Source organism: Morone saxatilis, unplaced genomic scaffold (assembly GCF_004916995.1).
Source record: "Morone saxatilis isolate NCDOM2014 unplaced genomic scaffold, NCSU_SB_2.0 Contig18, whole genome shotgun sequence".
NCBI lineage: Eukaryota > Metazoa > Chordata > Actinopteri > Moronidae > Morone > Morone saxatilis.
Genome location: NW_023339740.1, coordinates 13,716,344 through 13,739,415, shown reverse-complemented (window position 1 = coordinate 13,739,415; position 23,072 = coordinate 13,716,344). Strand labels below are relative to the sequence as shown.

At 39.3% G+C, this 23,072-nt stretch overlaps 3 protein-coding genes across 3 annotated transcripts in view; all 3 read left to right on the top strand.

Annotated features, from left to right (window-relative positions):
* The first annotated feature begins 8,060 nt into the window (after positions 1-8,060).
* sec61a1 (SEC61 translocon subunit alpha 1) lies at positions 8,061-14,091 on the top strand. Its single transcript, XM_035662746.1, has 12 exons — positions 8,061-8,160; positions 8,811-8,878; positions 8,980-9,045; positions 9,709-9,787; positions 9,880-10,011; positions 10,107-10,216; positions 10,904-11,057; positions 11,178-11,338; positions 11,479-11,676; positions 11,847-12,038; positions 12,122-12,198; positions 13,176-14,091. The coding sequence occupies exons 1-12, from the start codon at positions 8,154-8,156 to the stop codon at positions 13,360-13,362; spliced, it is 1,431 nt and encodes a 476-aa protein (XP_035518639.1). The 5' UTR covers positions 8,061-8,153; the 3' UTR covers positions 13,363-14,091.
* A 1,494-nt stretch (positions 14,092-15,585) lies between these two features.
* LOC118328870 (mitochondrial intermembrane space import and assembly protein 40-like) lies at positions 15,586-18,518 on the top strand. The gene is made up of 3 exons (XM_035662795.1): positions 15,586-15,715; positions 16,467-16,565; positions 16,663-18,518. Exons 1-3 carry the CDS (start codon positions 15,694-15,696, stop codon positions 17,016-17,018), a joined length of 477 nt encoding a protein of 158 aa, XP_035518688.1. The 5' UTR covers positions 15,586-15,693; the 3' UTR covers positions 17,019-18,518.
* Positions 18,519-19,405: 887 nt separating this feature from the next.
* uroc1 (urocanate hydratase 1) overlaps positions 19,406-23,072 on the top strand; it is a 7,225-nt gene continuing 3,558 nt past the window's right edge. The window contains exons 1-9 of the mRNA XM_035661248.1: positions 19,406-19,687; positions 20,351-20,481; positions 21,181-21,274; positions 21,362-21,421; positions 21,513-21,641; positions 21,740-21,801; positions 21,903-21,969; positions 22,400-22,543; positions 22,644-22,732. Of these exons, the coding sequence (XP_035517141.1) occupies positions 19,559-19,687; positions 20,351-20,481; positions 21,181-21,274; positions 21,362-21,421; positions 21,513-21,641; positions 21,740-21,801; positions 21,903-21,969; positions 22,400-22,543; positions 22,644-22,732 (905 nt within the window). The 5' untranslated portion in view covers positions 19,406-19,558. The remainder of the gene's footprint in view (positions 19,688-20,350; positions 20,482-21,180; positions 21,275-21,361; positions 21,422-21,512; positions 21,642-21,739; positions 21,802-21,902; positions 21,970-22,399; positions 22,544-22,643; positions 22,733-23,072) is intronic.

Here is a 23,072-nt window from a genome sequence, read left to right as displayed (position 1 = left end):
TCTGTTCCATTCAGGTCAAACAGATTCAGGGTGCTGCTATTGTGATGTGATGAACATCTATGTTTTACTATTTCATGTTACATTTTTCTGTTGATGGACTTACTGGTTAATCATTTCAGAAGTGGTATGGTGGAGGTGTGATGGAGTCGACTTTCCTATACTGCTTTCTAGTCTAACTGGGAACCTAAATGTCAGTCCAAAAGCTCCCACAGGTGTTCAGTTGGATTGAGATCTGGAGGCAGCAACGGCCAAAGTACGATTCACATTATTTTCATTATCATCAAATCAGTCAGCGACCCCTCGTATCTTGTGGATGGAGGCCTTTTCATCCTGATAGAAACCACCAGGGTAAAAAAATGTTTCCTCATAGGACAAAAATGATCAAACAGAATGAATTTATATTGATTTTCAGCGACCTTTCCCTCTAAGGGGACAAGTGGACCCAACACAACAAAACATAGAAGAAGCAGTGGACCCCGTCACTGTAGGGGTCAAGCATTCAAGCCTGTATAGACCTACATGCAATGAGTCACTGTTCCCACACAAACACCAGCCAGTGGCTCAGTCTTTGTGAATGAGGCCTCTCGCCATCTGTGCCCCAGTAATTACCACGTTACAAAGTCACTTAGATCTTTCCCTCTTGCAATCTTGAACGTGAAAGGATGTTAATCACTTAATTGTATCATGCAGTACACACAGAAACATCTGCATTCATTGTGTTTCTCCACTCATTTATATTCGATTTTTCTTCATAATTTGTCATCTCTGTACGTTTTAATTGGTAAAATGGCCAGTTAGACATAATAAAGGAAAAGCCCTCAAATTTAGTATTAAATTAAATGTTGAATCGAAATATCTATCTAATATAAATCAATACATTGTTTTATTTCTAGATCTCCAGGCATTTATTGAGCTTAAGCCTATCACTTAGTCTCAAATGTGGCTATAACAGATCATTAAATTAATAAAATAAAATAAATAAAAATGAATGTTTTCAATCTGACGCCAAACTGGGGTGGAAGCTGGGTTGGCAAAGCATTGTCACCCCTCTAGAGCCATCCCTGGATGTACATGATGCTGACACACTCACGTAATCTTTGGGCCTAATTTGAGCAAATGTAAGTGCAGCTGTCAAACTGTCAAACTCATAGAGAGAAACATCCACTCTGAAGAGGATATTTCTGAGCACCTTATATGAGAGTAAGTATGTGAGCATGTGATGGTGTGATGTGCGTGAATGTTCGAGTTTTAAAAGAGAATCTCCTTCTCGGCCAGTCGAACCACTCAAAAGATGTGGGGACAAATATATTTGTGTCCACATTACAGCACACAAACACACACACATTCTCCCTGCAGCGACCACAGTAAAGTGTATGAGTATGTGTGCTTAAAATAACCCGGACAGGACAAGACAGGCAGAGAGAGCTATGAGTGTACAGTTTGTAGTCTGGAATAATCTGGATTAAGCCTGATGACTGCAGTCCAGTTAAAGACGGTTAACTCTTGCAGGGTTATGTTGTGGCTTGTCACTCCCACCACATTCTCCTGTCAGAGGGATTGTTTTGGCTCTCGTCTGGTGAAAACCTGGCTGCATTAATCCTCTTCTCATACATTTTCCACTTCATACATGTCCTGACACCAGACTCCTTTCCTGAAGTAGCTGCAGTTTCCCTAGATAGATAAGTGTGAGTGAGTCTATATGTGGGTGGAGGAGGTGTGTTTCAATGAAAAGTCCTCAGTAGCTGTGTAACACACTTTCATTGATCTGTTGCACAATCACGCCACACGTTTTTATTACCTTTTAATTACTGTAATAATAAAGCTATAGCAGTGCACACAATGATAGTGGTTAACTGTCATGTTGGCTCGTTCATTTCTCTTAAAGGAATTTTTCAGCAGTTTGTCTTACAAGAAAAAGCAGATCTTCTTCATTGTGTGTTGATGTGTTGAAGTGTTTTTTATAAATATCTGATCTGTTCTGCTCACATAAAAGTTGTACACCTCTGTTGATTAGTTGTTGTCTCATATTCTAAACATTACTGTTATTGTCAATGAACAGCTTTTTTATGACTGCAGTTTACTGTGGTAAAAACAAGAGATTACACATCTTATGTCAGGGCCGTGTGTATGTTAGGAGCATAGATGTCAGGGAACCTTTAAACAGGTTACATAAGCTGTACTGAGCGCAGCTGTTGAAGTGAGATTAGGTGGACAACAAATACAGCAAACGCCTCTCCACTCTGACCCACTGGGATTTTTTTATTTACCAAGCTTTATGTCCAATTTAGACACCCCCTCCCCTTCAACTCGGTCTTTCAATAAACTGAGCAGGATTACAAGTGTATGCACAGTTTGAGCCATGCTAGGGGTTAGGCACTAGGGATGGCAGCGTCGGTCGATCCATCACTGAAATATCTCAATTACTACAGGGGGGATTGCTGTGTTTGTCAGGTCGAATCTAATTTGTCCAGTACTTTGTTTATGACCTAAAACTCACTCTCACCATTGCTTCGTTTTTAGTAACGATTAGCAAATGTTAGCATGCTAACAGGCTAAACTAAGATGTCGAATATGATAGACAATATACCTGCTAAACATCAGCCTGCTAATATTGTCATTGCAACCATGTCAACATGCTGACGTTAGCATTTAGCTCAAAGCACCACGGTGCCTACAACCTCACAGAGTATGGCCTCCGGGTTCTCTAACCCCAATGACTTGGGTATAAATGACACAACTACAAGGGTAATGTTCAGTTTTGAGAGACCTTTTCTCCATATTTGATTAAATTACTGGGAACGAACCATCCACGTTTATTTAAAGCTGAAGCTGGGCTGTTCTTCATTAACCCTCTAAAGCTGTGTGAGAAAATATCAGCAGGGAGGAGTTACGGGTATTTGATCTGTAGATGTTTATATAACCTGGTGCATAAGGCCGAGGACACAATGTTCCTCTGTCTGTTGGATCACTGTAGGAGATTATGGGGACAGTCAAATCCACCAGTTAAAACCTACCGACCTTAACCCCTGACCTACAGCAGATATAGCCTACTGTGCTAGTGGAGTATATCGGCAGTTTATGGGTCTCCAAGAGATCAGAACAGCTGTTTGCCACAGAGAGGACCTGCTGAATCACAGCATAGTCCTGGTCAACAGTAAGCCACCACCTGTGAACGCAAATAATCCTCGTTAAAATCAGTCATTAGAGGGTTTATAAGATGGTAAGAAAATATAAAAGCAATGGAACTGAGATAGAGAGATACACAGACTGATAAGTGTTGCACTGCTATGTTTTTTCCCCAGAGTGATAGTGGACAGAAATCAGGAAAGGGGGATAAGACAGCTGAGTATGGAGTGACTCAGCCCGCTCAGCCTCATGGTGATCTTGTGACTCTTTACTCCCACTCACTTTTCTATGTGGATGCATCCACTGTTCCCCCCTCCAAGAACCTCACGGACTATCTGGGGAGGCGGGACATGGTAGAGAACATAGTATTATCCTGTCCCTGTAAAAATCACATTGTGGCCTTTCCCCCTGAAATCTGCTTTTAACCTCCCCACTCCAGGATTCCTCTGCCCTAATAAATCATGAAAATATGCTTTATAAAAATATGCTTTATAAACAAATAGATGCACAGTAATTTAAGCACAAACACAAATTGTGTGCGGCGGGGGACCTGGTTTGGAACAAGGATGTTAACTGGTCTACACAACAAGAAAGTAAAACACACATCTCTTGCAGAAGCACTCAAGGAATGAGATGAATGTGGCAAAAAAGCAGGGGAAGAAAAGAACAATACTAGCAGTGTAAGGAATTCAACATTTCTTCACGTTACAGCAAGTCAGCAAGGCTCTTATGTAATACCAGCTGCCAAGTAAATTTCGTCCGTGTTCACACAGGCAAGGAGGAGTAATGTATGAAGAGTGTGTGAGCTTCAGATACACAAATACAACTATCATTAATGCCTGCAGTACTTAAAGTTCAGAGATTGTGGAAAGATTTGTTACTTCTATTAATCTAGACCAATGAATACTGTAGGCCTAATTGAGAGCTTAAAGTCAATTCAGTTCAATATCCACAGCTTAAGGGTCCAATGTGAAACATTTAGGAGGATCTATTGGCAGAAATTGAATATAATATTCAGAGGTATGTTTTTATCAGTGTATAATCACCTGAATATAGGAATTGCTGTGTTTTTGTTACCTTAGATTGAGCACACAGTGGTTTTAAGTCTTTCATATTTTTCATGAGTTTCCGGAGGAGTTTCTCCACATACTTGGAACAGGAGGATTGCAATTAACAACTACACTACTGTGTCACCAAACCCAACACACTGGTCCTTTAAGTGAATATAACTACTACACCATTAGATGCTGTCAACATAAAAACTCTACTATTACACAGTGCATTTTCAGTAAGGGTGAGATGATATGAATTAATTTCTTTAAATAATCTTGAGTGTTAAAGACAATAAACTGAAATATCCCTGGCCAGGTCCCTATGTTGTGACTCATTTACTGTCATCTACCTACGCTGAAGTATAAATATTAAATATAAATACAAATGTAACATTTGACATGTGAAATTGTTCTATTTGCCTTCCTAAGTCTGAATGAGACGGACAAAGATAATATATAAGCACTTCAGTCTCACGCTGTTTGTTGTAGAATCTCATCTGAATGCTTATTTGTTTTCTTCCTGAGATTAGATACGAAGATTGACTGTCACTTTCCTGTCTGTCTGTTCAATATGAAGCTCTATAGTCAGCAGTTACAGACACCTCCTAAAGCTCACGGATGATAATGTTTGTTTATCTGTTAACAAAACAAACAATTTGCTGTTTTACAAGGGGTTATGTTAATGACTATTGCTTGGCTGGGAGCTTGTTTTTTTTGTACAAGTTAAACAAACTAGATATAACTTTAGAGGTGGTGGTGTGAGGAATCTGTTACCAATGGACAGAGTCAGGCTGTTCTACTCACAGTTCCACATTATCAAGCTCCTCATCTAACTCTCAGGAAAAAAGCAAATATAAGCATTCAAATTATATTCTATAACAAATAGCATGGGACATCTACCAAACAGCTTTTATATTATCTTTGTTGGTGGATAACTAGAACTTCCTGTTTCTCTGTTCTCCATCAGGCATTTACCATCCATATGTTTGCTTGCCTTTGGCTGTTGACATTTAAAGTTTTGTCTCTGCTTCAAGACTTCAAGCCAAGGCAGCACATGTAGATGCAGCAGACGAAATGGGACTGGATCTCCAAACAACAGGAAATCAAAGACTGTTGTGCTCACATCTTACAGAGAACCGCTCAAACTTTATTATCACTATCTTGTTACTGCTGTTTACATTACCCAGACACAAATTCAAGAAATGCACTGCTGAATTATTTCCTGGGTGTATACGCGTATGTAGCCTATATATATAACTGTAGGCCATATATTGTTTAATGTTATTGTATTTTGTACCTATTTAATTACCAGAGATGATGCAAAGTACATTGACACTCAGCCTGCATGTGTCCTTCAGTGTAAGAACCAAATGAAAAGAGCCTCCCAGTCAACAACTTACTCTGTTGAAGCGGCCTCTGAGTTATCTTTTCCCTTGTGCCCCAATACTATGGGCGCTCTGTTATCAGAGAGCGCTCTGAAAGACTGAGCTCTTTCTATGCAACATTGTGTGTGCCGTCCTCCTCTTTCAACTATGTGAGAAATGCTTCACTAACTTTTTACAACATCCTGTTGACTGATAGTCTGTCATCTTTTACTGCATTCTCGAAAGCAAGAAAAAAAAAAAAAACAGAAAGAAAGAAAGGAAGAAAGAAAGATTTAGTTAATAAGTTTGTGGCCTTCATAATACTGCATACATCCTTAGTGATGATACAGCCTTGGTTTTCCTCATTTGGATCAAAGCAGGACTCACTGAAACTGGGACCTTTATTGGATATATATGCTGTTTTCTGCCCTGCACTCACCATACTGCTGTCTGTGGTGCTTCTTTCGTTGTTGGTGTAAGTTTACGGTGTTGCCTGTCACTCTATATGACACCAATCAGCATAATGTTTACAAATTAAGGATTTATCGCAGGGACCAGGCTATAGGCAATGGTACTTATGATATTGTCTTAAACTGTCTTCACCAGCCTGAATTTCCTGAACTCAATTATTTTCAGGCCACTGCTGCTCTCTGGTGGAGACATCATGCATACCTCCATGCAAAGGAGGAATAGTGGAGTGGAACAGCAAATGCCTGCAGCTGCCGCTGCTGCTTCTTAAAGTGATGGTTACTCTGGACATTTTTTAATAATTTGGCAGCTACTAGTTTCTTTCACTTCACATCTATATTTTAGCAGAGGTAAGAGAAGTAGTCCCCCACTTAGGTAAAAGTAGGAATACTGTGTACAAATTCTGATACAGTTCAAGTAAAAGTAAATAAGAATTATCAGCAAAATAAATTAAAGGTAGCAAACTCATTATACTAAATGACTTCAGAGTGTTAAATTGTCACATGTTGTATCACTGATTATGATTATCATTGCAGTAATATATAAGCAGCATTTTAATGATGCAGCTATTGTTCACTGCTTTATATGTTGTTGGTTAACACATTTATTACAATGTGTCATATTTTGACCATAAGTGAATACAAACTCTTAGTCAGCAAAGTACAGTTAACTGTACTGAACAACTACAGCTATCAAGTAGTAAAACGTATAATATTTCCATCACAAATGTGATGGAGAAGAAGTGTAAAGTTGGATTAAATGCAGGACCAGATTAACCAGCACATGCACATCACCCCCAACCTATTTTCAAAGAAACTACAGTATTTGTACGCTGGGATACTGCCCTGCTCCAGGTTTGCTGTATGTCCGTTAGTTTGTTATAATTTTATCAAATAAAAGTGTATTTGAGGATATGCTTCATGTACACATAGTATCAGCTGCAGAAAGATATCAGAACTAGATCTTTATAAGGCATGGAGATGCAGGAGACACCTCACAGACATTTCCATTACAGTTTTTAATGATGCTTTAGTGGTGCAAACAAATAACCAAACAATCAAATTACAGCTCACACACACAACCGGAGGCCTTCAGGGCCCCGGAGTGGCCCACTTTACCGAGTTGGTTGTCAAACCTTGATAATAGGGATTAATCAAGTGAAGTACAAGTACCACAAAAGTGTTTCATTGTACAGTAAACCCTTTGATTCAATTTAATTAGGTACCCAGGACTAAAAGCATTCTTACACTAGCTTTCACAATGGCACATTTTAACCCCGACTTTAGCCTAGGACTTACCGGCCCTGCTCCACAGCAGTGTTAGCATTTGAGGGGTTATTACCTGACAATCAACTAAACACAAGGCTGACATGTGCCAGTGTGAAACTAGGCTAACAGAATGGAAACCTAAATGTAAACATTATTAGCATGTCCTGACAGATGTATAACCCAGGGCCAGTACAAGTGCAGTGTGAACTGTAAAGCTCTGGGTTAAGTTATCCCAGGTTCCACTCAGCCATGGGCTAAGGAAATATGCAGTGTGAAAAGCCTTTTAGCCTGGGGCTCAACACTCCCTTAGGATGGCACTTTCAGCCCTGCAGTGTAAAAAACCCTATAAAAGGTGTTTAAAGGTAATTTATAGATTAAAGACACACATTACATAAAACCAGTGTGATAATAAGAATAATGATAAGAAGAAGAAGAATATATAGCCTATATATAATTGCACAAAGGAGATTGTATTAGACAAATTAATAATTTGATCATGGTTAACTGTAAAAAAGCTTTTTGTTGTTTAACCGTTCAATTCCTGTTTAAAGGATGATACACTGTGAGCTGTCACATTGAATTGAGACTGATATATTTACAGAGTTGTCCTAATAAAATGGACTACATGTACAAATACACATTTTTAACTCAATGTTAGAGCTAGGTCATAAACAGTATTTATATGTGGAGGCTGGTTCTTTAAATCGTTGGTGTGCGTGTCCGTAGTGGTGACGTGTCTCTAAAGTGTCTCCTCCTCCTCCTCCTCCTCATCATCCTCATCATCCTCCTCCTCCTCCTGGTGGCTCAGTAGTGAGGTTGAGAGTCTGGTCAGATTTAGACAGTAAAGGAGCATAGAGGTGTACAGTCGGGACATCATGGGCAGTGAGTATGACTTTGAAACACGGGTTGCAGGAGGCTGTATATGTAGAGTGTGTGTCTGAAGAGCCAACGCGCTGTTTGAACTGCTTGTAACAACTAAAGTTAGTGAGAGCATTAGCGCTGGCATCGGTAGCAGGCTAGCTTACGTTGCTAACTAGCTAGCTGGTAGTTGCTTTTGTACTATCGTGAACCTTTTTTATGGTGAGACGTCGTTAGTGGATTACATTAAACATGTAAAGGCAGAGTTTGTGTAAGCTCAGTTGTGTTGCCTTGTAGTGCTACACTGGAGCCGCCACGGTGTTTTTTTTACTGGCTGGAAACATCTCCTAAAGCTAACCTGTTAGCCACTCATTCAAAGACATTGACAGTGTAGTGATGACGACGCATAACACAACCGGTGTCATCTTAAGCCTGCTGCTCCTAAAACATCTGCCTAAAGACGGCTAGAAACACACGGCAGCGAGGGTGTAAAGGTAGAAGCAAATGGGTAAAAGCACCGTGATACGAAATGTTCTTATTTGATAATCAAATCTGTTTGTTGTAAATTCAAATCTGTGTCGAGTCCGCCCACCATTCACTGCCACGTCCCACTGGTGACCAGCTATTCCTCCCAGTTTAACTCACTTAAACACTCGTGTTTTGCTTGTTTCCAGTCAAATTCTTGGAGGTGATAAAGCCATTCTGTGCAGTGCTGCCAGAAATCCAAAAACCTGAAAGAAAGGTGTGTGTTACGCTCATTTTATTCGTATTTTTTTTGCATCTGTCCATTAGAAAACCTGTTTGTTATAAAAAGTACTTCTTTATTTTGTGATTGTCCAACAGATCCAGTTCAGAGAGAAGGTATTATGGACTGCCATCACTCTCTTCATCTTCCTGGTGTGTTGTCAGGTATGTGTCACAACTGCTCTCATTATTTTCACATAATCGGTTGCTTCAGGCAGCTTGGTTGTTAACCAACTACTCTAAATGAAAGCACAAATCCATATGATTATTTCATTTTTTTTTTTTAATCTATCAATTGTTCTTTGTAATTATTTTGTACAACAAATGTCAAGAAATTTGACAACTGCCCATCTCAACAAATCAAAGTCCACTTTGCCTTAAATTTGCATATAATGTCCTCCAATCATCCACAACTCAAAGAGATTAGTTTAGGCTGATTTGAAAGAGTGAAAATGGAGCAACTCTTCCTAGTTGATTAGCTGCAGTAAGAGAGCAGTGCTTTTAAATTTAGATCTTAAAGGAGCCTCTTGAATCAATAAAAATACATTTGAATGATCTGATGATTAATCATAAATGATGGGGTGCTTAACCACATGCAGTGAAATTAGCATTGTGCAGTAAGATCATGTTGCCTGTTAATATATTATATATATATTTGTAATTAGAGTTGCACTGAATAGTTAGAATTTACATCAATGGTTTTTTTATATTTAGTTTGGAGTAGTTGGACTTGTAGTGTAGGCACTAGGCAGTATTGTCAACACATATACATTTATAGAAGAAATTAAACTAATGCATAACTGGAATAAATGTTTTTTTTCTTTTCAGATCCCCCTCTTTGGCATCATGTCCTCGGACTCTGCAGATCCATTCTACTGGATGAGAGTAATTCTGGCCTCAAACAGAGGTATTTGTCAAGCTAATAACTGAATAAAAGATTAAATGCATGTCTGCCCCCCTGCTGGTCTATATAACCCTAACCTGAATATCTCCCTCCAGGTACCCTGATGGAGCTGGGTATCTCGCCTATTGTCACCTCCGGTCTGATAATGCAGCTGCTTGCTGGAGCTAAGATCATTGAAGTTGGAGACACACCAAAGGACAGAGCCCTCTTCAACGGAGCTCAGAAATGTATATAAAATCTCCTCTTGTAGTGATTTGTGAGCGTACAGTTAGAATTTATAATTATGCCCATAGATTGTCTAACCCCTGTTAATGTTTTTCAGTGTTTGGAATGATCATCACCATCGGCCAGGCCATCGTATATGTAATGACCGGCATGTATGGGGATCCCTCAGAGATGGGTGCAGGAATCTGTCTGCTTATCATAATTCAGGTGAGAACAGGCTTTGTCGTGTGTCTGTGTGTGATTTGAGTAAATATATACGTCCTATCATCAGAGGTTTTCAGTGTGCATCTACAATTTAAAATGTTATGATGTGAAAAAAACACATAATGATATAAAACAAACTAGCATATGTGGTTCATGGCTACATTTTTCTTTCTTTTCTTTAAGTTAAGCCCTTAGTTAGCTTGGATCAGTAAAAGCTTCTTTTCTCCCCCAAAGCTCCCCAAATATTGGTGCTTTAGACAAATCCCTTACAGTGCTGTTGACATTTAAATCTCATTATCAGTATGAAATTCTCCTTGAATTAAAGAGCCTGAAACTGACGCCACTGTTGTGCACAGATGTCTTACAGAAGTGTAATAGTTGCATCAAGGTCATGTCAGAGTATCTCTGAAAAAGCTCCCATTATCTCAAGTTATAAAATTAAAATAGTTATTATTCAGTGGTTATAATTAGGTTTAACAGGTTTTTGTAGATTAATTGGGTTTAATCACAAAGTAAAATATGCTCCAGTGAAACTGGAAGTGCTGCTCTCTAAAGCTCACACTGTTATTAAGTTCAATTATGAAAACAAATGGTATACCTTAAACTAAACTCTTTAAAGAAATGTGAATTTATAACAACGTGAAACTGCCTCTGTTTTCGGCTGACTGTATCTGCTCTGTTCTTTTACAGCTGTTTGTGGCTGGAATGATTGTGCTGCTGCTGGATGAGCTGCTCCAAAAGGGCTATGGTCTTGGTTCAGGGATCTCACTGTTCATTGCTACCAACATCTGTGAGACGATCGTCTGGAAGGCCTTCAGCCCCACGACTGTGAACACTGGAAGAGGTAAGAAACCAAACTGTGGTCGTTGAACGTGTGATTTTGATTAATAAATGTAGTCCATCCTTTTGTTCCTCTGCCCTGCCCAGAAATAATCCTAATTCTTGTGACTTCTTGTGTTTCTAGGTACAGAGTTTGAGGGAGCAATCATTGCGCTTTTCCATCTGCTGGCCACTCGGACAGACAAAGTACGTGCTTTGAGAGAGGCCTTCTACAGACAGAACCTGCCCAACCTCATGAACCTCATCGCCACAGTATTCGTCTTCGCTGTAGTGATATACTTTCAGGTTAGTCACTGGCCTTTACTAACATGCAATTTTTCTTGACCTTTAAAACAGGATTTGCTAATGGACGAGATGATAAAGTTATGGAGTATAAACAGTTTAACTGCTCACGCTGATCCCACACGTTTCACGTCTTCTCACAGGGATTCAGGGTCGATCTGCCCATCAAGTCGGCCCGCTACCGTGGCCAGTACAACACCTACCCTATCAAGCTCTTCTACACCTCCAACATCCCCATCATCCTGCAGTCTGCCCTGGTCTCAAACTTGTACGTTATCTCCCAGATGCTTTCCACACGCTTCAGTGGCAATTTCCTGGTTAATCTGCTCGGTACTTGGTCTGTAAGTATACATTTAATCACACATTTCCATTCAGTTTGTTAACCTTTATTCTAAGAATGAGAACTATTGGAAATAGTGCTCCCAGATGTACTTTAGTAGTTCTTTTTCTTGTTTTTGTTAACCCTGTGTGCTAGAATATTAAAGCTTGTTTTGTTTTCTCATGTTTGTAGGACACTTCATCAGGTGGTCCAGCCCGTGCCTACCCTGTTGGTGGACTCTGTTACTACCTCTCTCCCCCAGAGTCATTTGGTTCTGTTCTGGATGACCCAGTCCATGCAGTCATCTACATTGTCTTCATGCTTGGATCGTGTGCCTTCTTCTCCAAGACCTGGATTGAAGTGTCAGGCTCCTCTGCGAAAGATGTAAGTTGTAACCACTTTCAGGCAGGTGGTGTTATGGATTTATTTCAAACAGACTGTGTTTTAACACACTCTTCTTCTTCCAGGTGGCGAAACAGCTGAAGGAGCAGCAGATGGTGATGAGGGGGCACAGAGAAACCTCAATGGTCCATGAGCTGAACAGGTAAAATCAAAAACCATGTCACATACTTTCTTGTAGATCTTTCTTGCTTTAATTTACATACCTCATCAGCTGCGCAAACCATACATTGAACAAGTCATCAGTTAGTTCGGTTTTAAGCTTTGATCATAGATCATTTAATATTCTTAATGTGTTAGAATTAAAGCTACATGTTGTCATCATATGTCACCTTACCTTCCTTTTATTGCCACACATATCAGGAAATGGATCACCAGTGTAGAGCAGAGCTGATAGCATAAGTTATAATACAGTATAGAATAGGCAAAGTATAGAAATTAATTATGGTTGAATTCCATTTAGCTGCTTCAGTTTCAAGATCCTGGTATTGTACATGCTGGCTCACTCTCGTGGCATACTGGGACACTTCATGTTTCTCTGTTTACTACTATGACAAGTCCAAATGACTTGGAAGGGGATGTCATCATTTTTAGTTGAGATTATTCACATACTGATCTCAAGGTCAACATGCTCCAGCCCCTATGTGTGTATTTTCATGTTGGAGACAGATTGAATCCCTTAGTTTCTGCATGAGTCACCTCTCCTGTGTGCTTTTATTCTTAGTAATAAAATTTGAGTCCTTGGAAACGCTATTGCACCCAAACAGAGAAAAGTTTAATACCTTGTTGAAGGTACAAAGTGCAAAAATGTCAATTACTGAGCTAAACTAATTAAAAGTAGGGCAGCAGTTCAAGAATTTCTTCAGTTGCAACTTGCTCATTTTAGTATGCACTACTAGGAATAGTTCAACATTTGGTGTTGATGTTCTTATCTAACTTTTGGCAATAAAAACGATGAGAGTAGTTCCCATAGTGTCAAACTATTCCATTAATCACTACTCCACAATCACATTGAATGTATTTGAATACCTATCATACTTGCTACTATGCATGTCTTCTGAAAGGCTGCAATCTGAAATACTTTGTTAATATTAATCTGAATCTCCCTGTTTTGTTTTCTAGGTACATTCCTACTGCTGCTGCCTTTGGTGGACTGTGTATCGGTGGTTTATCGGTAATGGCTGACTTCCTCGGAGCCATTGGCTCTGGCACTGGTATCCTGCTGGCCGTCACCATCATCTATCAGTACTTTGAGATCTTTGTAAAAGAACAAAGCGAAGTAGGCAGCATGGGGGCCTTGCTCTTCTAGAAAATCCAATATCCTCCCACCTTCAATCAACTTTTATTAGGATCACCAACTTTGCATTTATTTTACATCTATGTGAAGCCCCTGCGTCGTCAGCTGTCGAGTTTCAGGATGTTTCTGAGGAACCTTCAGAAATCTCAGCTGAAATGGGATATTGCAAGGTGGTGGGGCTACACAGCTTGTTGCTCCCTCCACAAAGCTTCCAAAGTAACACAAACACCGACATGTCAGTTGTACTTCATCAGATTTTCTATCTTCTGACTCGAAGATTATAGCACCCCAAGATTCATTTCAAGGCTTCCGTTGTGTATCGGATGAAGTCCTGCGGGAGTGTGGTCCTTTTTTTTCAGACTGACAGTAGAGCGCTTCAGTATGCAGGCATACTCGACACGGATGACGGAGGTCAACTGCCTGCTGTGTGCATAAAAGCACTCGATGTTCTGCTTGGTGTTACCTTAATACTTTTATTTTCAGCTTTATTTTATTTTTCTGACAACCTGCCAATTATGTGAAGGTGTGGACCAGAAGCTGAACTGTCAAACGCTGAATCAAGTACTGTCATATTCCTGATTTGTGATCCTGTGTTATAGCTGTTATTTGAACAGGATCTTGTAAGAGGATGTGGAGCTCACATTGGGGTCCGCCTGTCAAAAGAAATTGTTCAGCTTATTTTTGTGAACAGTCATCTGATGAACCATTTTAAAAAAAAAAAAAAAAAAAAAAAAAAAAAAAGGGTCCTTGCTGTTTTACTGTATGCGCATTCCCAGGGAGCCTGCAGTATCTAACCGACGTCACCATTCGTTTTTTGTTACGCAATTTTACGATTTTGTTTTTGTTTTGTTCTTATTAATTGTGCTGCATCTAAGCGTACTTAATACACTATTGCCCACAATCGACAAATTACTGATTTTCCTGTACAATAGGCCATGCATTGGAAAACTTTGAATATTGTCCTTAAAGTGATAAGATAAGTCTTTTGAATATGTACAAAAAAAAAATGCATTTCAGAACAAACTTATAAAAAACATTCTCAATAAAAAACATTTTGTGGAAAAAGGCTTTATTTTTTGAGTCTTCTGCTTGTCTGAAGTGAATTCTTGATTTCAGTAGCACAACAAAGTCTCCTTCTGGGTCCACTGAAGGGTTGTGTTTCCTTTTTTAAAAATGACTATTTATGTCCTACATTTGTATGATGCTATAAGACAGTGGTGAGGCTTACTTTAATCCATATATAACCCGACTATTACAATATAATAAATCGTTTTATAAGCAGCTATAAAGACAAGTAGTGTTTATTAATGTACAATATTTGTCAACGATTACGACCTATGAAGACATTTTATTGCTATACAGTGATTCTCTCTGTTTATACACCATCCCTCACTTACAGGAGCTCACAGAAGGAGTTATAGTTGTTGACAAAACAGTAATAAACACTTATATCTGCTTACAACCAGAGTTATATAGTATGTTATAAACCATTTGTTGTGATTATATGCTGCTTATAACTGCTAATAGTTTGATATATTGATATATATATACACACATACGACCATTTGTAGTAGTGTGTGTAGTGTAGTTACTGTTAGGGCTTGGTAATAATTAAATACCCCCTTCATATAAAGATTGTGATTCTATCTATTGTGATCTACAGTACATAAGATTTTATTTTTTTTTTGTAGAAAGTTTTATGTGCAGTACAACAGCAAAAAGAGCCATTTGACCGAATAAGATGAACGGGTGTATCCAACTTTTACAATGTGATTGTATGTCAATACAAATATTTACAACATTTATAAAGATGGATTTAGTTAATATGTGAGTAAGTTGTATGTTAAATTAAAGTGTAAAATCTGTGTCACAGAACACTTTACAAGCGTGTAGTACACATTAAGAATAAATAGATTGCACCTCACAGAAAGGAGGAGAAATGTGGATTGTTTGTATTTCCCTCTGAAGATCACCTTTCTCTTCCTCTCGTGGCTGACATATCTTGTGAGGAAGGTAAGGTTTTTTCTGGTTCAAAAACAAAAACAAAAACAAAAACCTTATAAAACTTGAGTCAAGAGTTTTGACCTCTGTGCATGCAGCACTTTGAACTGTTGGGGGCAGCAAAGCGCCCCAGAGCGCCTGCGCCACCGGAAACAGCACAAGAGAAGAAGAAGAGTCCATGCTAAAGCAAGGATAGTTGTGAAACGAGCTAACAGTTAGCTGATGCTGGACTGAAGCGGCGGACACTTTCATGTGTTTTGTTGTTTGCCAGTAAGAGGTGTTGTCCTCGGAGCTGTTGCAGTAAACCAAGAAGAGAAACTGAATCTGTTCCAGCGAGAAGAAATGAGCTCGGTCAGACAGGAAGGTAACCATGCTCTGCTAGCCGGCTAACTCCTCTGGAAGCTAACACTTATTTAAACATACTTATTGTAGTCTGAATGAAAACATCAATGTTGTACTCGGTTTCTAAACGTGTATTAACAAGCCTCTTGCTAAGGGTGGCTTAAATCTGTACCCGCTCCATCATCAATAAACAGCACTAAATACCTGTAACCATCACAGTGTTTAACCTTGACCAGCAGCAAGAGTACAAAATGTCATGTTGCATTTCTTACGGTGACTCACCTTAAGATGTTTTTCCTTCAAAGTCATCGATGATCCTCTTTCGTCATCGCTACAGTCGGTGTTTTCTGTGTCGTCGACAATCTGGACACAACACATTTCTTCCTGATCATCAATAGATTTAATTGACTAATATGTATATTAAAAATCAGACCAACACCTGCAGAGTCTCAAACACCACAATACGCTGAGGTGTGTGCCCGAGCATGCATTCAGATGTACTCTAGTATTGGGCACATTGTTTATCCTTTACACAGCAGGGGCTATAAGTTGTACCAGCTGATCACAGTTCTAATGAAATCTCCCACACAGATCAATATTGTTATTTGAACGTAAAACAACAGATAACAATATATTTATATATATTTGCTTTAACTTGTTTTTCATCATCATCTTTCACAAGGATCCCATTTTGTTTAATCCAGAATATTAACTATGATAATGTCTTTTTCTTTGAAGAATAAACATGTCTTCTTCCACATTTTACACAACAGGTAAAGACCGAATCATCTTTGTCACCAAAGAGGATCATGAAACACCCAGCAGTGCTGAGCTCGTAGAAGAAGATCCCAATGACCCCTATGAGGAGCGAGGTGAGGAGCAGTAAAACTAACACGAAGAACCTGTCGTCAGGTGAAAAATATAAGTAATAGCTGTGTACCAACTTCAACCTTCTCTCTCCCATCCTAGGTCTGATTCTTCCCAATGGGGAGATCAACTGGAACTGCCCCTGCCTGGGCGGGATGGCCAGTGGTCCCTGTGGGACTGAATTTAAGGACGCCTTCTCCTGTTTCCACTATAGTAAGGAGGAGGTAAAGGGCTCTGAGTGCCTGGAGCAGTTCAGGGCCATGCAGGAGTGTATGCAGCGTTACCCGGAGCTCTATCCTCAAGAAGACGAGAAGGAGCCACAAGAACAATCCTCAGAAACAGACCAGACCTCACAAGAGTCAGCATCTGCAGAGACATCAGGTGCCAACTCAACATCTGCCACTGAGCAAGACTCTAATACCACACAACCCAACACAGAGGGTTCAGTGGAAAGCTAATGATGAGCCTTGGCGACAGCGTGAACCACAAGGCTTTAAAGTCCAACTGAAACACATTTAATCATCCCTTTCGGTAGCCAAAAATGATGTCACAGTGTTTTTAAATTTTACTGTTAATATTTTTTTATTGTTTGAAGGAAGAAACAAAGGTTGGGGGGGGGGGAGTCATAAACATCTTAGCGACTGGAGGGTGTGTCTGTATTTGTTTTATTGAGAGCAGCTAGCAGGCTGAGTGACCAGCAGGGGAACCGGTGACAAAACTGACTTGCACTGTAGCTTTTAAGTCATTTGCACATAGTGTGTTAGCGTTAGTGATATTGAAAAGTAAGGAACGCGCCAGCATCTAATGTGCTACAGCTAATTAGCTTTCTTGCTTACAAACTGACATTAGCAGTGCACTTTTTCCCAGTGAATATTTGGTTGTTAGATCACAATATGTGTGCTCGTACAGTAAGTTACATAAGAAAAGAAGCTAATAAATTATGTGGCTAAGGCTTTATGCAAATATATGTTTTAGAATTGTGTCATTTTTGATTGGCCGTGTGGAAACAAGTTCTCCATCTACCTAAACGGAGCACTAAAGGTATTCTGATGGATTAATGCACATGTAGACTGTACCATCATGAAACCAAATTAATTTCTCTCTTTTGGTTTCTGATTTGTCCTCCGACGGGAACACAGGACATGTGGTTTATAGAGTAAACGTATGCTTTAGCAGATAAAACAGATGACCTTTAAATGTCAGTTGGACTTTAAACATTGTATGTTGAATAAGATGGACTTATACTTTTGTAAAACTAATATAATGTGATCAATGAAAGATGACTGTATACTGTGTTTAAATTCAAGCTGTTCAGTCCTGGCCTTGGGTATGAATCATGTGAAACAAAATGATAAAATCTTTGATCCATTCAAGAGCTTAGAGGACCAAGCTTAGTATACACACTGTGGTGTGTAGTGTACTTTTTTAAAAATTATTTACTTTGATGGTTTGAAATGCTGTGTTTTACCATAACAAGGTCTGAAGCTGTAAGATTACAGTAAAAACATGTTTTCTTCTCATACATTTTTCATTCCCATTCTCTCATGTCTGCTATTTTTACATTTATTTCATGGAGTTTAGCATATAGCATGTTACATGTACGTTATGTGTTTTACAATCAGGTTTTGTATTAATTTTAAACTTTGACTCAAAGTTTATATTAGTAATGTTACTGATAAAGTTGTTAAATTCACATGGGTGTGAAGAATGTACTGAAGAAAAGTGTGTTTCCACAGTTATCCACTGACCTGTGTTTCTTCTGCTAATTTATAACCAGACTTAAAACTTTTACCTCGGCTGAACTTAAGAACCGTTTGTGTGCACCACGGGACTGATTGAAGTGACTTAACGTGAATATTGTTAAAAGTTTCATAATTAAATGCATTGTATCTCTTTGGTTCTTGAGAGGTATTCTTGTTGTTTATCCCTTATATTTCCTTTGCAATAATGACCTTAAACTCACCGCATTGCAAGTCTACACTGTCAAAAAGAGCAAATCTGTGAACTCATGAGGAGCTCAGAAGAAGAAACTATGCTCGAATATCACTTTACATTTTATCTTCTTTCAATTAATTCAAGCAGGATACAGATTCTATGGACAGTGGTAACATCTGCAAATACATTGTTTGCCAGTGACTTGAATCAGCAAATAACACTGGAAACCTAGAAGACATAATAATTTGGAGGCTTCTCACATCATGGACTCCATATGTGTCAGATGTTTGCTCTGTGAATGTAGGTATTTAACAAAGATATAATCACAGCAAGTATACTGGGTAATTAAAAAAACAAAATAAACAATCCTTGTCACTGGACCTCTGACAGGATGCCATATAAAAATGTCTGATTCTAAATCAGTTGTCAGTAGCTCAATATAATTCAACCTTTACAATGAGTAGGCTAGCGTTTATACAGTTTTCTATAACTCATGTCACATTGTCTTTTTAATTACAGTATTAGTCTGAACATGCACCCACTAGACCTCATCGCAAAGTTTGATACTGAGTTTATAAATCTGTATCTTTACATGTGTCTTGATTGGTTGAAGATGGATGGATCTGCAGGTGGTGGTGGCAATAATGCTCTGTATTATAAGTGCCAGTAAAACTAAAAAAAGGGAAACAACATGATTGACCTGTCCAAAGGTTCCAGGCACTCACTTTTGTTTAACTGAGTTACATGTTTAAGCATCAGGGGTCAGAGGTCAGTGGCAGTGTTTGCCCAGTGAAGCATGTGCCACTTTAAACTCCCTCAGGGATCAATAATTACCAAACACTCTTTTCTATCTGCACCATCCCATTGGTGGACTGCAAAGGGCAAAGACAACCAAAAAGCCAATGAGACAGTAATGTGAAGAGTGACCACCCTCAAGTCTTCACAAGCTCAGTCTTTCTCTCCATACAGGACTATTTGCAGTAAGTGTGAGAGCTGCCTTCAGTCTCCAGCGTGGTCTCGGTCTCCAGGTCTCTGCTCCAGTGCGTGACAGAAAATACTCAGCATGATGTCTTCTTTAAAGGAGATATGCAGTGGTTTACCTCTGGACCCTTTGCCCTCTAACCGGGGAAGAGACCCCGATGTGCCACACGCACCTATACGAACCCCCAACCTCACAGCAGAGGAAAAGCGGGTGAGTAAACACACTAACAATTTATTAAAATTTCGCGTCACCTTTGTCACTCAATAATTTGTAAATCAGTAATCCAGATACATTTTATGATTCTTTTGAGTGCACAACAGCACAAGTGTGGTATTTTATTTTAAACACAGATAATGGCTACATTACATTTTGTGCACAGCTTACTTGTATACTTACATGGAACAGAGCAATTATTGTGTCATTATATGTCATTAGGTGCAGCTTTGCTTTTCCACTATAACAAGTCAAAATACTTTCTGTGACATAAATCTAATGGTAGGGAAAGCAGGCTACCTTAAAACGTTATCATCGAGCGATGTGAGAGTGATCTAAAGGAGGTTACAGCTCACTTTATTATAAATTATAAATGTGTCAGTTGAAGAACAACCAGTATGTTGTACTCTGACTTATTGCATCACCTTTTTTGGCTCATGCTCTGCCTTAAAAAAATTGATTATTCTCGAAGGTCCTCAACTGATTGCCCAAACTCAGAGCAAAGGCTTCAGTCAATAATTAAAACGAGACAAAGAGTGCTCCACCTGTTATATTAGGAGGAGCCTGAATGTGTATCACCTATCTGTCTTATTCAAACATTAATTTGCACTGTACAGTCTGTGTTCACTCACCTACTGGTAATATGCCTCTTCCCTCTAGTTGGCGCTAAGAAATGCATTGCGTTATTTCCCCCCCTCCCACCACGCAACACTTGCACCTGAATTTGCTCAAGAGCTGCGGCAGTACGGGCACATCTACATGTACCGCTTCTGCCCCACATTACGCATGAGGTGAGGCAACCTGACCAACTGATATGGGACTTTTTAGACCAATATCCATATTAATATTTGAGAGTAAGATATATGATAAATGTGTATAGGCTTTTGCACACACATTTAAGAGAATATTTTGACAATGCTTCAAATTTGGTTATTAGGTCAAGACAAACATATATGCTGAGGCAGATATAGTGTAGTTATGAAAATATGACAGTAACAGTAAATGAAAGAAAAGTTTTGTAATTTTGTTAACTGAAAATGAAATCTTTCTAAATAATAACAACAAATAAAAACATAGAACAAAGCTGGAAGACAGATGCTGATGTGCCTGTCCTAATACAATATCTCTTTATTGACCAGCTGATAGATCTGTCAGTAGGGCTTTAATGATCATCCCTGCTGCACAACACGCACACCAAGGCTTTTGCATTTACACAAGGTTACACTCTTCTTAATTAAATAAATCACACAATCTCACTGTTAACGCTGAGTTCATATGCAATAAAATCTCACTTATTCAAATTAACAAATCATGGTGCTGCTACAGCCTTTCTCGTCCGCTATCCCTCACCAGAAATAATTAGAAATGTCCTTTAATTAAAACTTGTGGCCACAGTGGCAAACGTTACATAGTCTGGCTATAAGATGATATTCTCCTGTTTTTGTTTGTTCCACAACAACAGTGATGTGACTTTTCCTGTGTTTTCTCAGAGCTTACCCCATAGCTCAGTACCCGTGCTGCACACGTCAAGCAGCCTCCATAATGCTAATGATCATGAACAACCTGGACCCAGCAGTTGCTCAGGTGAGCCTCAAAACATAGCTTGTATTAATTGAGGAACACTTGAATTTATTTATCTCGATGACAGCTTAATTTGTCTTTGCCCTCTAGTTCCCCCAAGAGCTCGTCACCTACGGGGGGAATGGACAGGTGTTTAGTAACTGGGCCCAGGTAAGCCCTGAGTGAGCTTGTGTTGTGTAAGTGTAAGTGTGGAGTCTGAATTGATTAATATAGATTAAGATTTGTGTGTGTCTGGGTGCAGTTTCGCCTGGTGATGCATTACTTGAGTGAGATGACAGAGGAACAAACTCTGGTCATGTACAGTGGTCATCCCATGGGCCTCTTCCCCAGCCTGCCTTCCTCGCCTCGCGCCATCATCACCAACGGCATGGTAACTGCCCAACACACATCTGATTTAATAAGTTGATTCTCTCAGCCCACACGCATCCCTCGGAACTAATACACTCACTCTTTTTTTTTTTTACTTAGGTTATTCCAAATTACTCCTCAAAAAATCAGTATGAAAAGATGTTTGCCCTCGGTGTGTCAATGTAAGTTTTTAAGGTTTTTATCAGGAAGATTGAAAATGATTCTTTATTAACCTTCCTGTGTGGTTGCAAGTGTATTGGTGTAATCTGTGTTCTGTTTTTAGGTATGGTCAAATGACAGCAGGCAGCTACTGCTACATCGGACCTCAAGGGATTGTTCATGGCACTATGGTTTGTGAATTTAAAAAAAAAGGATGTTCACAAAACACACACAATTACTTTTAAACAGTGGTTCCCTACCTCAGGGCCAGGACCCCCCTAAGAGACCATAAGATCAGTGACAGCAGATGATTATTGTGTCGGAAAGAAGAAAAAATAATAAAATAATTCAATTATACTTATTTTGTAGACTTTTCTTTAGTTTTTGCTTTATGTTTTTTTTTTATAGTGAAATACTGGATAGTTTCACCTCTTTAGACCTCTAAAAAATCTCTAAATTAAACAATCTGAGGAGGGAAAACTGGAGCTGAACTCCCTCATAAACAGCCACAACTTGTTAAGACATTTCTTTATATTAACAAGTCACATGTCAAAAAGGTCAGAATCCCTGCTTTAGTGTACACATTACCTGTATGTTGTTTCTTTATGTTTTTCTTTGCAGCTGACTGTGCTAAATGCAGGCCGGAGGTACCTTGGCTCTGATGACTTAAGGGGCCGTGTCTTAGTGACCTCTGGACTGGGGGGCATGAGTGGAGCTCAGGCTAAAGCTGCCGTCATTGCCGGCTGTGTTGGCGTGATTGCTGAGGTCATCTGGTATCCTGTTATTTCCTGTTAGTCCTCACTGCTGACTGAGCAAGAATGAAGGAAGTACAGTATGTCATTGTGGGAATTTGTTTTCTATGTAGGTGGATGAGGCTCCTCTTAGAAAGAGACATGAGCAGGGCTGGCTAATGGAGGTCACCAGAAGCATGGACCAGTGCATTAAACGCATCAGGTAACAAAGAGAAAAGAAAGTTATGACTAAACCCATTATTGATGGTCATAATGGTGTTGATATGACAAACATTTAGTGTGTGTGTGTGACATCATATTGTCAGTCCAGACCTGCAATACTTACGATATAAATCAGTAGCCCTGTTAGATAAAGAAAAAACGCCCATTTCAAGACAACCCGGGCCAACTTCCGGGTTAAACCCCGCCCATTTCCGGGTTAGGCCCCGCCCATTCCGAGTACAGATACAGATTACAGATATGCTTACTCGCTCATCCCTAATATTAAGTCATTCATTTAAAACTGCTTAGTCATCATTTTGAGATATTAAGTCATTTTTTCA

Bases quoted from the DNA above. Each gene is read 5' to 3' on its own strand.
- sec61a1 (XM_035662746.1), top strand. The intron at 9,046-9,708 runs GTATGTGTCACA...TTTTCTTTTCAG, and splicing joins TCTTCCTGGTGTGTTGTCAG to ATCCCCCTCTTTGGCATCAT. The intron at 12,039-12,121 runs GTAAGTTGTAAC...TTCTTCTTCCAG, and splicing joins CAGGCTCCTCTGCGAAAGAT to GTGGCGAAACAGCTGAAGGA.
- LOC118328870 (XM_035662795.1), top strand. From the start codon at position 15,694: ATGAGCTCGGTCAGACAGGAAG. The intron at 15,716-16,466 runs GTAACCATGCTC...TTTACACAACAG, and splicing joins GAGCTCGGTCAGACAGGAAG to GTAAAGACCGAATCATCTTT. The intron at 16,566-16,662 runs GTGAGGAGCAGT...CTCCCATCCTAG, and splicing joins TGACCCCTATGAGGAGCGAG to GTCTGATTCTTCCCAATGGG.